Consider the following 15646-nt stretch of genomic DNA (forward strand, 5'->3'; position numbering starts at 1 on the left):
TTAGCAAATCCAATGCACAGGAACGCAAGAGGCTGCAGAGAGTGGTGGAATCAGCCAGGTCCATCACAGGCATAGCTCCTCCCTCCATTGAGGGCATCTAAATGAGGCGCTGTCTCAACAAGTCGACATTCACACCTTCTTGAGGCAGTCCAATGAAGCTCACCATCTGGTCAATGCCCTCTTCTCACTGCTACCATTGGGCCGAAGGTATAGAGACCTGATGTCCAACACCACCAGGTTGAGGAGTAACGACATTCCTACAACTATCAGGCTCTTGAATCAACTTGCACGACTCAAATCCTGCAAACTGCCTCTTGGATTTTTAAGGATTTGTTATTTTTTCCTATTTATGTTTTGGGAGGCACCGTGGCACAGTGGCACAGAGCTGCTACCTCATAGCACCAGAGACCTGGGTTTGACCGTGCTCTCAGGTGGAGTGGTGTTTACATGTTGTGCCAGAGGAATCCACATGGGTTTCCTCTGGGTAGTTTCCCCCCTCTCCCCCTCCCAACATTACGTGCAAATGCATGCAGTTTTGTAGGTAATCAGTCTCTAAACCAGTGGTTCCCAACCTTTTTTTGGCCATGCCCCACCTAATCACCTCTAAAATCCTGATGCCCCCCCCCCCCCATTGCTTTCCCTTGAGAGAAAACGGAGGAAATAGATATTATAAGGGTAACTTAGCAAAAGCTCTTTGAATTGCATTTCTAAATCCAATTCAATAAATAAGGTTCTCCCATGACCTCGCGCGCTTCGTGCGACGTGCATGAAGAGCGATGGCGCGGTGATTATGTAATAACTACACAATAAAGACCTTTTTTACCCCAAAAAAATTATTTACTCAAAATAACATCTGAAACATAAACTACATATGTTTACCTGATGGAAAATCCCCCCCAAAAAAATAAAAATCGAAAATTTGGACCCAGACCTCCTCAGTCGCACTCAATTGCCCCCCTTAAAAATCAAATTGCCCCCCTGTGGGGCGTACGCCCCACATTGGGAACCACTGCTCTAAACATTGTGGGTATGGAGTGGTTTTGAAAGTGGGATAACAGAACTAGTGTGAATAGGTGATGAATGGTTGGTATGGACTTGGTGGACCGAAGGGCTTGTTTCCATGTTGAATCTCCTAACTAAACTATGGCACTAATGTCTTATTCATGCCCTGTCAAGTGCCTGTCAAGCAAGAAAAAAACTTCATCTATCCTGTGCCTTACCATTTCTCGGGTATATAACACTATCCATGAACGGGTTTTATAATTGACTAAGGTCAGGAAATTTGTATTTTTTTAATGATGCGAATCTACTACAGATGCTTTTCTCCTAATTCTAAAACTGTCCTGTATTCTCTCAATGTAGATGAACTTAAAAAAGACCAACATCTTAAGAAGGGTGCAATTCTGGTGGATGGAGTTATCTTGAATGGACCCCTTCTGGACGCAAAAGCAGGCGAGAAGTTTATTGAAGACGCATTCCCAATCATCATGGAAGATGCTATAAGGAAAGCCACTGACGTTAATGAAAAGGTACCAAACCTCAGGTCACTGTCATCTGTAAAAACAAGATACCAAAAGACAATAAAGAGTTTTTGGAGATATGGATGGAGAAAGGATTTTAACATGGCTTTTCATTTGAAAATTATTTTACATTTTTAGAAATGATGGGTGTCACGGTGGGGCATCAATAGTGTTGATGCCTTACAGCGAGCGTATTTGTGCGCTGTGTGTCTAAACTAAACTAAACGGCAGCGAATGATGGGATTTTATGTGACTTGATACAACAGCTTTAAAATACGAAAGACTGCTGTTTTTCATTTTTGGTGTTTTTGCATCTGGGAATAAAAATCTAGCTGCAAACCTCTCATTGATCTAAGAGCAATTTGGTATCCATAGGATAGATTAACTCAATTTAATTTTGAATAACTTTGCGTTGAATCAGCATTTTAGAAATTAGATTTCCTGGTACGCAAGCCTGATGCAGCAAGGTCCTTTTGTTATTTCCTACACTTGTGAAGCATTTTTAAAATTGGCGACAATGTTTAATAATTATTAAATCAAACATCTTTCTTATTTCTGCACCTGCTGGTTTCCATATTGTCCAACAGTGAACCTTATTCAAACTTCAGAAAAACGTTGTAAAATAACACACAAAATGCTCTATGATGCTATGAATCTGTTTGTTTACCCCGTTTATAATTTATTGCATTGCTCATGCAGTAGAACATATTTTGAAAATTACTCCTCCAATTTTGTGTTTCAAAGTCCTACTTGACTACTAATACAACTATTACAATTATTTTTGGCACAAGTGTGGAAAATCATTCGGAATTATTGTGTGGTTTGCGTTAGCTCATTCTATTGCTGTGTTCTGGAGTTCCGTGGTGGGAAAAAGGTGTTTAAATTGGTTGCTTATTTAGCACTCTTGCATTTCCCCTCATACTTCCTAGTTTGGATACAAATTTAGTGGATTTTATTATTTTCGGGTTTTATAAAATACAAAAGACAGATAACTTTAGAAATAGACCAGCAGGAAAATAAACAAATTCGAAATGCTGATTTAGTGAAAAAACATCATAAAACATTGCAAAAAATTGGGCCATTTGGCCGATCGAGTCTATTCTGCCATTCAATCATGGCTGATCAGCTTTTTCCTCTCAACTCCATTCTCCTGCCCTCTCCCTGCAACTTTTGACGCCCTTACTAATCAAGAGCCTTTCAATCTCCGCATTAAAAATACCCAAGGACTTGGCCTCCTGCCATCTGTGGCAATGAATTTCACAGATTCGCCACCCTCTTTAGAAGGATGAGGGGAGATCTTATAGAAACTTATAAAAGGACTGGACAAGCTAAATGCAGTAAAAAGGTTCCAAATGTTGGGCCAGTTCAGAACCAGGGGCCACAGTCTTAGAATAAAGGGGAGGTCATTTAAAACTGAGGTGAGAAAAAACTTTTTCACCCAGAGAGTTGTGAATTTATGGAATTCCCTGCCACAGAGGGCAGTGGAGGCCAAGTCACTGGATGGATTTAAGAGAGAGTTAGATAGAGCTCTAGGGGCTAGTGGAGTCAAGGGATATGGAGAGAAGGCAGGCACAGGTTATTGATAGGGGACGATCAGCCATGATCACAATAATAGGCAGTGCTGGCTTGAAGGGCCGAATGGCCTCCTCCTGCACCTATTTTCTATGTTTCTGGTTCAAGAAATTCCTCTTCACCTCCATTCGAAAGGGATGTCCTTTTATTCTGAGGCTGTTCCCTCTGGTCCAAGACACCCTCATTACTAGAAACATCCTCTCCACATCCACTATCTCTAGGCCTTTCAATAGGTTTCAATAAGATCCTTGTTCTCTTATGGTGCATTAGTCACATTTAGAATGAATGTCATAAGTTAAATATTATTTATCTGCATTTATTACCACCCAAACATTCTCACTATTATAACAGCAGCGATTTATGTAAACTTCATACTGTAACTGCACATACCACCCAATGGGCCATTGCTATGTCTCACCTTAAAGTCTTCTATCTTCACAGCCATAACACGGCACTGTTATGTTCATAACAAATCTATTGTGGTTGGTTTAAATTCATAGCTTCATAAATTTATAAATTATAGCTAAATTTATAGTAAGTAATACAAAATGAGACAAAATGCTTGATGTTAAAATGAGTAGAACATAAGATGCTGGAGTAATTCAATGGGTCATCCTCTGAGGAAGGGTCATGACCAAAAAGGTCGCCTGTCCAGTTCCCTCCACAGATGCTGTCTGACCCGCTGAGTTACTCCAGCGTGTGTTTTATTACTCAAGATTCCAGCATCTGCAGTTCCTTGTGTCTGATATTAAAATGACATCTTCAAATTAAATATTGATTTGAAGGAACATAATATTGTTAGTGTATTTATGCTAAAACGGAATCTTTCACTGGATATTTTCTGGGCATTTGGGTGTTCCTTACTTTATATATATCTTCCAGGTCTGTGAATGGCAGCATCCTGAAGACCTGAAGAAGCTTCTTGACTTGGAATTGAGGGACACTGGGGAGTCCCATCACCAACTACTGCAACGTTGTCGGGACGTTATAAAGTACAGTGTGAAAACAGGTAGGGTGAATTTCCTTCTTAATGATGTGCTTTGCTTAATAAATCCCTTCATGCATTGAGAACCGTTTTTTTTTCTCATTTGGAAAGGATGATGTAGATTGTCCTAATCTAAGTCAAGGTCTTGACACATAAATGGCTAACACTGCCCATAACATTTTACCGCTGTCAATATTCCCTCTCATGGTCGATGTTCTGCCATGATTACCCAATCTGTGTCTCTCAACAATATTGGTTGGCTTTTGATGAGCTTGTGAGGTGGTCAAGTACGCCACTCAGTTCAAGGACAATCGGGAATGGACCATGGATGGTGGTCTTGGCAGTAAGGCTGCACCTCGTGAAAGAACTAAAACAAGGTAAATATAATGACACAGATATAGCATCTACACCTGTACTTGCATTGCCTCTCATCTTTTAATTGATCTACAAAATACAGTACGATATGAACTAATTAAAGTGCACAAGGGTGACACAATGGTGCTGTGGTAGAGCTACTGCCTCACAGAGCCAGAGACCTGGGTTTGATCCTAACCTCGGCTTCTGTTTGTGCGGAGTTTGCACATTCTCCCTGTGACCGCGTGGGTTTCCTCCGGGTGCTATGGTTTACTCCCACATCCTGAAGCTGTGCGGGTTTGTAGGTTAATAATTGCCTCTGTAAATTGCCCCGGGTGTCCAGTGCGATATCTAGTCTGGACTCTGTGGGCCGAAGGGCCTGTTTCTATGCTGTATCTCTAAATTAAAATAAACTAACGTACCTGAACATGAAATGGTTCTAGGTAGTGAGGAAGGGCAGTTAAACTTTACGAAGGTTTGCTGGCTGTTACAGGGTTCAAGTACCATTTGCTGACTGCTTCTCCTGAATGTGTGTATGATACAGACCTCACCTATGGCCATTAGACCCGTGGTACATTATTACAGTGTGGTTTTGTCATTGGAGCTCAACTCAGAAAGGTGACTTTAACCAACCTTGGAACTTTTCTCACATCTTCTATTTGATTTTGAAAACATAGGAATCATCAGCCAGAATTGTTAAACATAATCTATCAGCGATTTCCATAAACTCAACGTCATTTTTTTATGCTAGTCTGCCTCTTTTTGCTACAGTTAGCAAAGTTAAGCCTTTGTTGGTCCTGGAGGCAATGTCAGGCTTGGCTGTAGTGCTGACCTTGCAGCACACAGCTGAAACCATAATTAGAAAATATAATTCAAAAGTAGCTATTTTCAACTAGTCAAGCATATCATCATTGAATCACCAGACAGTATAACCGGAGACCATTCAGTCTATGATGTATTAGCTGCGTTTTGGGCCAATCTACTTACTTGGAGCTATAGCCCTGCTGAATTCTGATTGATACCGATTATTGTTTTCCTGCTTCATCCACGTTCTGCTGGCTTAAACATAAATCTGTGGCTTTGTCTGCCTGGCTTTACAAAGTAAGCGTGTGTTAAGAACACAAAGTGCTGGGAGTAACTCAGCCAGCTCTGGGGACATGGATAGGCTAATTTTCGGGTCGGGACCCGTCTTCACACTGAACATCACATATCCAAGTCCTCCAGAGATGCTGCCTGGCTGGATACGGTAATCCAGCACTTTTACTTTTAGTTCAGTGATATGGTGCCGAAACAGGCCCTTTGGCCACGCCGACCAGCGATCCCCACACACTAACACTATCCTACAAATGTTACCAAGCCAATTAGCCTACAAACCTGTACCTTCTTCCCTGTGGCTATCAAACTCTAAACCCCTCCCCCTTCTGTCGTGGGGTAGACTGACTAACTCCCCCCCTCCCCAATATTTACACATCCCCAATCCTTTCCGCTCGTTACTGTAATTTCATGTTTCATATATTTTATGTTTTGTAACTGTTGGCAGATCAATTTCCTCCTGGGATAAATAAGGTATTGTATTGTAGACACATGAGGGACTATTTTTACACTATACCAAGCCAATTCACCCACCGAGTCCGCACCGATCAGCAATCCCCGTGCACTAATGCTATCCTATATATACTAGGGACAATTTACAATTTTACCGTCAATTAATTTACAAACCTTTACGTCTTTGGAGTGTGGGAGGAAACCAGAGCACCCGGAGAAAACCCACTAAGGTCCCAGGGAGAAGGTACAAACTCCGTAGAGACAGCACCTGTAGCCAAGCTCGAACACGGGTAGTAAGCCTTGCGCTGCGCCACCGTGTTCTACATAAGATTCCAGCAGCTGCCGTTCCTTGTGTCTACAAGCCTTTGTGGTTTGTGGTTGCAAGTCTCGATTTGATGTCCGTATCCAGTTGCATTGCACCACAATACCAGTTTTAGTGGGGTGTTTTTTATTAGTTTAGTTTATTATTGTCACTAGCAAGGTACGGTGAAAAGCTTTTGTTTGCTTGCTATCCAGTTGAAGAGAAAACGACAAGAATACAATCAAGGTTTCCACAATGTACGCACACTTGTTATAATGTTGTTCAACCCGTGTAACTGTCGTATCATACGGACAAATCTTTTTACATATCTGATTGATAAAATGTGCAGAGCGTTAGTTTTATCATGGCCTTGGGCGGCATAGGTTTCATGCTGAATAATGAAAAGGAAAATTAGAACAGTGCTGGCTCGTAGACCCCTTGTGTCAGCTGCTTGCACTTGTGTTCCTTGTAAACCCCAGAGCAGGTTAGAGGACAGAATAATAGTGAGAACATTAGAGGTGGTTCAATGACTGCACTGGAGAGGGAGTCCTTTGATTATGTATTTCCAGGCTGGAGTTTACAAAACAGCTGAGACAGAGGACCTGCAACAGAGTGTAGGACGGAACGGCAGATGCTGGTTTACACCGAAGATAGACAGAAAATGCTCGATTAACTCAGTGGGACATGCAGCATCTCTGCAGAGAAGGAATGTGTGAAGTTTCGGGTCGAGACCCTTCTTCTTCCGAAGATGAGATACTGTAGATGCTGCATGTCCCGCTGAGTTACTCCTGCATTTTGTGTCTATTCAGAGTGTTTACCAGGTTACATTAGTGTTAAAATAGAGCATCCTTCCAAAATAGATAGCAATGATGGTGAAAGCTTTGAAAGTAAGTGATGGAACACTTTTATGAATGAATATTACACAGCTATGCTAAAATCTCCATTTGAGCAATAATCACACGGGAGAATTGAATTAATGCAACTTTACATCATTCACAAAATACTTCCAGCTCTATATATTGCTTTATGTTTAATTCTGAACAATGTATACAAACAAGTCTTGTCTGTAGTGATACAAGAACTCCAGGGTAAGTTCCAGGAAACAATCATTTCATTTTCACACCATCTAAATTTATTTTACTGAGCGCTGGTTTTTTACTCCTGTGAATATTTTCGCCTGCCTATTTAAAGCATTGTTTCTTCTTAAAGTGCAGTTTCACACATGTGGAGAGCATTCACAAGTGCTGCTTCCTCCTCGAGTTGTGGTGCTACACATTCCACCATAGTGTGTGGGGGTGGGGGGTCAAATCTTTCCAAGTCTGACTTGGCAAACACTTTGTGTAGGGAGGAACTGCAGATGCAGGTTTAAACCGAAGAATTCTGTGGAATTTTCTGTCTCAGAAGGCAGTAGAGGCCAATTCTCTGGATGCTTTCAAGAGAGAGATAGAGCTCTTAAAGATCGCGGAGTCAGGGGATATGGGGAGAAGGCAGGAACGGGGTACTGATGGTGGATGTTCAGCCATATCACATTGAATGGCGGTGCTGGCTCGAAGGGCCGAATGGCCTACTCCTGCACCTATTGTCTATTGTCTATTTGTTGCTTGGTACAGGTGACAGAGGTTATGGGGAGAAGGCAGGAGAATGGAGTTAGGAGGGAGAGATAGATCAGCCATGATTAAATGGCGGAGTAGACTTGACGGGCCAAATGGCCTATTTCTCTCCTATCTTTTATGATCTTATGATAGACACAAAAAGCTGGAGTAACTCAGCGGGACAGGCAGCTTCTCTGGATAGAAGGAATGGGTGGCATTTTGGGTCGTGATCCTTCTTCAGACTGAAGGATCTCGATCTGAAATGTCACCTATTCCTGTTCTCCAGAGATGATGCTGTCTGACCCGCTGAGTCACTCCAGCTTTTTTTTGGTCGTTTTGTGAATTAACCAACATCCGCAGTTCTTTTCTTTCTACATCTGTGCGTTTATTCATGCATTCATATAATTTGTGGAAGTTCTTCTCAGTACCGTCTCCACAATATGGCTTTATCTGCACATTTTGAAATAGCATTCTTTGGCAAATACTTTCCTCCATTCGAGAAATGTTTTTCTTGATTAGTCTGTTCAGTTCCAATGTTGCTGCATCTGGGGATTTTTGTATTTAATTGACTTGGTGGTGCTTCTGAATGGAGAGTCCAGGTTACAGACACAAATCCTGACTACTGTATTCCTGATCCCAGGAATGAGTAGGTTAGCCTCTGATGAGCGTTTGACGGCACTGGGCCTATATTCACTGGAGTTTAGAAGAATGAGGGGGTGACCTCTTGATACATACAGAATGGTGAAAGGCCTAGATAAAGTGGATGTGGAGAGGATGTTTCCACGAAGGGAGAGTCTAGGACTAGAGGTCACAGCCTCAGAATTAAATGACATTCTTTTAGGAAGGAGATGAGGAGAATTTCTTTAGTCAGAGGGTGGTGAATCTGTGGAATTCTTTGCCACAGACGGCTGTGGAGGCCAAGTTAGTGGATATTTTTAAGGCTCAGATAGATAGATTCTTGATTAGTACAGGTGTCAGAAGTTATGTAGAGAAGGCCGGAGAATGGGGATAGCAGGGAGAGATAGATCAGCCAAGATTGAATGGTGGAGTAGACATGATGGGCTGAATGGCCTAATTCAAATCCTGTCACCTATGATCTTATAATGGAGCATCCATATTGACCCGTGTGTTAAGCCTGGAGATCTTCCAGGTGTGTCGGTTATGAGCAGCATTGTGTGAGTGGGAGCTGAGAATACTTGCAAACCCGGGGAAATGCTGTTCTTTCAAATTGTCCCTGACCAAGAATGGCCTTGTTGTTCCAGTCGGCTTTTATCAGCCCCGAGAGGCTTGATTCAGCAAACCTGCCGTGATCTGTTTACAGAGGCAAGGGAAAAGAATGGTTTGCATGAGGTAGCCGATCTCAGTCAGTTTGCCACTAAGATATTTAATTAACTTTGGTACACACAGGAGGCAAAATCCACAGATGCTCCGTCGCTTGGTCTCCTTCATAAGCTGCGACGATCCCACAGTCCAATTGCTATCTCACTCTCATGGGATTCACACATGAAATCATGAATAACATATTGAAGCACTGGAGGATTGACAATGCAGATTACTACCTGCTGAGCCATTGGTTTCAGGAGAGCCACAGTGACAATATTGGGGTGGGAGGTGGGGGGGAGGGCAGGAGGCTGAAGGGGGGAGGAATTTCCACTTTTTCTGTGCTGCATTCCTGATTCATGAAGCTGCCTTTCCTGGCTCCAGACTGCTGCTCCTCAGATCCTGGTGAACTTCTACCGCTGCACCATCGAGAGCATCCTTACCAACTGCATCACAGTATGGTATGGCAACTGCTCTGTCTCCGACCGGAAGGCATTGCAGAGGGTGGTGAAAATTGCCCAACGCATCACTGGTTCCTCGCTCCCCTCCATTGAGTCTGTCCAAAGCAAGCGCTGTCTGCGGAGGGCGCTCAGTATCGCCAAGGACTGCTCTCACCCCAACCATGGACTGTTTACCCTCCTACCATCAGGGAGGCGCTACAGGTCTCTCCGTTGCCGAACCAGCAGGTCGAGGAACAGCTTCTTTCCGGCGGCTGTCACTCTACTCAACAACGTACCTTGGTGACTGCCAATCACCACCACCCCCCCCCCGGACACTTATTATTATTTATTCAAATCGTTTGCTATGTCGCTCTTCCAGGGAGATGCTAAATGCATTTTGTTGTCTCTGTACTGTACACTGACAATGACAATTAAAATTGAATCTGAATCTGCTCAATAAAGGAAATCAAGCACTTTGGGTTTGGGGGACCATTCGGCAATCACCAACATTGGGGTTTCTGCAAGTCCCTCCTATTCCCCACAAGTTCTGACATTAACACCTGTGGTCCCTCAAACCAGTGGCGTGATGCTACCCATGTTTCAATGTTCACTGAACAATGAAAGTGTAAAAATAGACCGAAAACTGTATTCCCTGCAGAATAATTAAATGATGTCTAACACGCATGTACTTTAAGACAATCTTTTTGACAAAATGTTTTATGCCTCGTTTTCTCTGCGTTTTGTGCAAACACTTTCTCTGTTTTCCTCTTGGATTGAAAGAGAGGCCAATTAAACCAACAAAACCCATTCTGCTATAAATATTCATTCTCTGTTTGATTAATTAAAAACAATGGGTTGCTGGTTCATAACTTGAGTCCACCATTTTAAAATAGTTATTTAGTTTTAGCTGAGTTAGTTTCCTGACATGCAGACCGAAGTGCTGTGAAAATCTTTTGTTGTGTGTTAGCCAGTCAGCTGAAAGACATAGAAACATGGAAACATAGAAATTAGGTGCAGGAGTAGGCAATTCGGCCCTTCGAGCCTGCACCGCCATTCAATATGATCATGGCTGATCATCCAACTCAGTATCCCGTACCTGCCTTCTCTCCGTACCCCCTGATCCCTTTAGCCACAAGGGCCACATCTACAGTAATTCCCTCTTAAATATAGCCAATGAACTAGCCTCAACTACCTGTTGTTTAAGAAGGAACTGCAGATGAACAGAGTCCACTATACAAAGTGTTTAACATGAAGCCTCAACTACCTTCTGTGGCAGAGAATTCCACAGATTCACCACTCTCTGTGTGAAAATGTTTTTCTCATCTCAGTCCAAAACGATTTCCCCCTTATCCTTAAACTGTGACCCCTTGTTCTGGATTTCCCCAACTTCGGGAACAATCTTCCTGTATCTAGCCTGTCCAACCCCTCAGACAATACATGATTACATGATACATGATTACAATCGAGCCATTCACTGTGTACAGATACATGATAAGGGAATAATGTTTAATGGAAGATAAGGCCAGTAAAACCCGATCAAAGATAGTCTGAGGGTCTCCAATTATGTAGATACTAGGTTAGGACTGCTCTCTGGTTGTTGATAGGATGGTGCAGTTGCTTCAGGTAGTCCTTTGTGTTCTGCGGTTGAGGTAGGATTAGTTGTGTAGGTTGACTCAAGGTCGAGGTCCTTGTAGGTTAACCTATGATGAGTGTTTGCTGGCACGGGGCCTGTACTCGCTGGAGTTTAGATGAATGAGGGGGGACCTCATTGAAACTTACAGAATAGTGAAAGGCTTGGACAGAGTGGATGTGGAGAGGATGTTTCCCTTAGTGGGAGAATCTAGGATTAGAGGTCATAGCCTCAGTATTAAAGGACGTTCTTTTAGGAAGGCGATAAGGAGACATTTCTTTAGTCAGAAATTGGTGAATCTGGAATTGTTTGCCACAGAATGCTGTAGAGGCCAAGTCAGTGGATAAATGTAAGGCAGTGATAGATAGATTCTTGATTAGTATGGGTGTCAGAGGTTATGGGCAGAAGGCAGGAGAATGGGGTTATGAGGGAGAGATAGATCAGCCATGATTGATTGGCGGAGTAGACTTGATGGGCCAAATGGCCTAATTCTATCCTATTCCTTCTGACCTTATAACCATATATAAATAATGGTAATCGTATGAAAAATTGACATTTTGATCAAAAATTGATGAACTATCCATGGTGTCTCTTTTTTCTCTCTCTGTTTCTCTCATTTCCTAGACTAATCCCCAATACCAGACCCTCTGTATTGGAACTAATGTTTTTCTTGCAGTCAATATAACCTTGCCTTAACTTGGCTTGAACCATAAATACACTTTGTTAACGTCGCCTGCAGTTCTTTTGGCTTTCAGCAGTAATTAACAGAGGCAGGAAGACAATGAATGTGCTTTTTCTGAGCTGGTTTCTGTCCTTTGATTCCACAGGTCATCCAAGATTCTACAACCAACTATATGCTGGGATGGATCACTATTCCCTTGTTGCCCGTTTTATTACCGAAGCCCTCAATCCCAGTGTGTGAGTAGCCTTCTTAACACTTCGTTATTGCACAGATACTTTTTGTTAATCAATATGTAATAAGTCTCTCCTTATTTTCCCTGGATTAATGAATCTTCTGCCTTTTGTCTGCCCTCACAGACTATATCATAACATAAAACGGGTGGTTCATATGTAGTGAGTCTTCATCAGTCTGAAGAAGGGTTACGGCCCGAAACGTTACCTATTTCCTTCGCTCCATAGATGCTGCTGCACCCGCTGAGTTTCTCCAGCATTTTTGTGTACCTTTGGTTCATATGTAGATTGCCTTACATATTCTTACAATGGAAATTAGTTTTCATTTCCACTTTCTTTACTCTGAGAAACTTTATAGATATCTAATAAGCTAGAAAAAATAGTTGGCACCATAAATATAGGCTTTAAAATCTAGAAATAGTTTGATTGATTGATTGATACAAGTCACAGTGAAATGCTTCGTTTTGCACACCATACACAAGGTATGCAAAGAGTCGCCACCTACAGGGCAAGTCGACAGAGTTACTTGGTGTTCAGTGTAGTCCCCAATGACCCCTCTTTGTTCTCTGCGCCCTCGTACGTACGGAGGTATGTACGTTCTCCCTGTCAACTGAGTGGGTTATCTCTGGGTGGTCTGGTTTCCTCCACACTAAAGTTTGTTGGTTAATTGACTTCGGTAAAATAAATTGTCCCTAGTGTGTGTGTGTGTAGGATCATGTTAGTGTGCGGAGATCGCTGGTGCTTCGTAGGGCCTGTTTCTGCACTGTATCTCTAAACTAAACTAAACCAAAGTCAGTGGTTTAAAACTGCACTAAAGCATCCCATGCATTGATGCCCTCACTGCGATCGGCAAGCTGAGTTGGGCATGGTACATTCTTGGCAGATATGATATGAGATTCCTGAAACAGAAAATACATTCTGTGTTGTGTCAAAGGAGGAAATTATCAGGCGGACAGTGGAAAGGAATCAAAGATATTCTCAAAGCCTCCTTTAAGAATTGCAACATCCCGACTGACGTCTGTGATCCCTAGTCTGTGATTTCACAAACTACAGAGGGAGCGCTCAGGACACTAATAAGAACTTCAATTCATAGTCAGCAAGTGATACAGTGTGGAAACAGACCCTTTGGCCCAACTTGTCCACACCGGCCAACAATGTCCCAGCTACACTAGTCCCACTTGGCTGCACTATGCCTATAAATCCATCCAAACTTGTCCTATCCATGTACTTGTCTAACTGTTTCTTAAACGGTGGGATAGTCCCAGCCCCAACTCCCTTCTCTGGCAGCTTGTTCCATACACGCACCACCTTTTGTGTGAAAAAGTTACCCCTCAGATTCCTATTAAATCTTTTTCCCTTCGCCTTGAACCTGTGTCCTCTGGTCCTCGATTCCCTTACTCTGGGCAAGAGACTCTGTGCATCTACCTGATCTATTCCTCTCATGATTTTGTACACCTCTATAAGATTCCCCCTCATTTTCCTGTGCTCCATGGAATAGAGACCCAGCCTACTCAACCTCTCCCTATAGCTCACACCCTCTAGTCCTGGCAGCATCCTTGTGAATTTTTTATGAACCCTTTCAGGCTTGACAATATCTTTCATATAACACGGTGGCCGGAACTGAACACAATATTGTGAATGCGATCTCACCAACGCCTTATACAACTGCAACATGACCTCATACTCAGTACTCTGACTGATGTAGGTCAAAATGCCAATGCTTTTTGACCACCTGATCTACCTGCGAATCTACCTGCGAATCGAAGGGCCGAATGGCCTACTCCTGCACCTAATTTCTATGTTTCTATGACCTTCAAGGAAGCATGGACCTGTACTCCTAGATCCCTCTGCTGTACAACACTACCCAGAGGCCTACCATTTACTGTGTAGGTCCTGCCCATGTTAGACATCCCAAAATGCAACACCTGACACTTCTCTGTATTCAATCTACCATTCCTCCACCCACCTGGCCAATCGATCCAGATCCTGCTGCAATCGTTCACAACCATCTTCACTATCTGCAAAACCACTCACTTTCGTCTCATCTGTACGTTCTCATCCAAATCATTGATGTGGATAACGGACCCTGAGGCACACCATTAGTCACAGTCCTCCAGCCTGAGAAGCAACATTCCACCATTGAATTCTATGTAGTGCCAGCCCACAGAAGGTCAGTTTAATGGAGGAAGGAGCGTATCTGCTTTCAAAATACTACACAGAAGGGCAGCACAGTGTAGTGCAGCGGTATAGTTACTGCCTTACAGAGCCAGAGATCCGGGGTCGATCCTGACTGGGGGTGTTACATGTGCAGAGTTTGCAAGTTCTCTCTGTGGCCCCGTGGGTTTTCCCCGGGTGCTCTGATTTCCTCCTTCACCCCAAAGATGTTCTGGGTTGTAGGTTCATTGGCTTCTGGAAATTGTTCCTAGTGTATAGGTGACAGCTGGTTGGCGTGGACTAGGTGGGCCGAAGAGCTTGTTTCCATCTATAAACTAAACTCAGGGGCAACACGGTGGTGCAGCAGTGGAGTTGCTGCCTTACAATGCGTGCAGTGCCTGAGACCCGGATTTAATCCTGACTACAGGTGCTGTCTGTATAGAGTTTGTACCTTCTCCTCGTGACCGCGTAGGTTTTCTTCGAGGTCTTCGGTTTTATCCCACACTCCAAAGACATACATGTTTGTAAGTTGGCTTGATATAGTGTAAAAATTGTCCCTAATGTGTGTTGGCTAGTGTTGATGTGCGGGGATCACTGGTCAGTGTGGACTCGGTGGGCCAAAGGTCCTGTTTCCGTGCTGTATCTACTAGACTAAAGGAAACTGAGCTAAACCACTCACCTGTCGGAGCAGACACCTCTTGGGCCATCTTTGACATGGACAGCACTCCATATGTTGGCCTCATTGATCATCTTAGATCCCACTGAACCTGGGTGGAAGCAAGTTAGCCTCAATCCAAAGAGGGCTATGGAAAGAAACAGAAGGAGTATTTGGAAATGTTTTGAAAATTTGGTAATGGAAATTTTTTGAACCTTACGGCATGCACAGAACATCCTGTACAAGATTAGCAAATATATTTCTGTCATCTGACAGGAATGCTTCCCAAAATAGGGTTGGCCCGTATCACCATTTGGCATGAGTTTCCAATTGCATTGAGTGGTGTGGTGTACTTTACAAGCTTGTGAATTGTAGGTCTGTGCTCTATTTCAGTAGGTGCTCATACATTCCTCTACCTAATCCAAAATGCACGTATTGTATGATACATTAATAGGAGAGATCTTTATCTCATAGAAATATCCAATGACCTGTCACTTGTAAAGTACATGAATATAATTCATATTCAAGGATTGGCACCACAGAAGAGTGAGAGAAATACACAGTTCCACACAATTAATGCCATCTGCATTTTCCACCGGATACCTTTTAATTTAGTTTAGAGATACAGCGTGGAAACATGCCCTTTGACCCACCAAGGTGACCAGT

At 42.9% G+C, this 15646-nt stretch overlaps 1 protein-coding gene across 1 annotated transcript in view; it reads left to right on the forward strand.

Annotated features, from left to right (window-relative positions):
* The window catches only part of LOC129706424 (acidic amino acid decarboxylase GADL1-like), a 71992-nt gene that overhangs the window by 17117 nt on the left and 39229 nt on the right, over positions 1–15646 (forward strand). The window contains exons 2-4 of the mRNA XM_055650727.1: positions 1363–1529; positions 3975–4101; positions 12087–12177. Coding sequence (XP_055506702.1) covers positions 1363–1529; positions 3975–4101; positions 12087–12177 — 385 coding nt within the window. The remainder of the gene's footprint in view (positions 1–1362; positions 1530–3974; positions 4102–12086; positions 12178–15646) is intronic.

The sequence above is a fragment of the Leucoraja erinacea genome, chromosome 2, assembly GCF_028641065.1.
Source record: "Leucoraja erinacea ecotype New England chromosome 2, Leri_hhj_1, whole genome shotgun sequence".
Lineage (NCBI taxonomy): Eukaryota > Metazoa > Chordata > Chondrichthyes > Rajiformes > Rajidae > Leucoraja > Leucoraja erinaceus.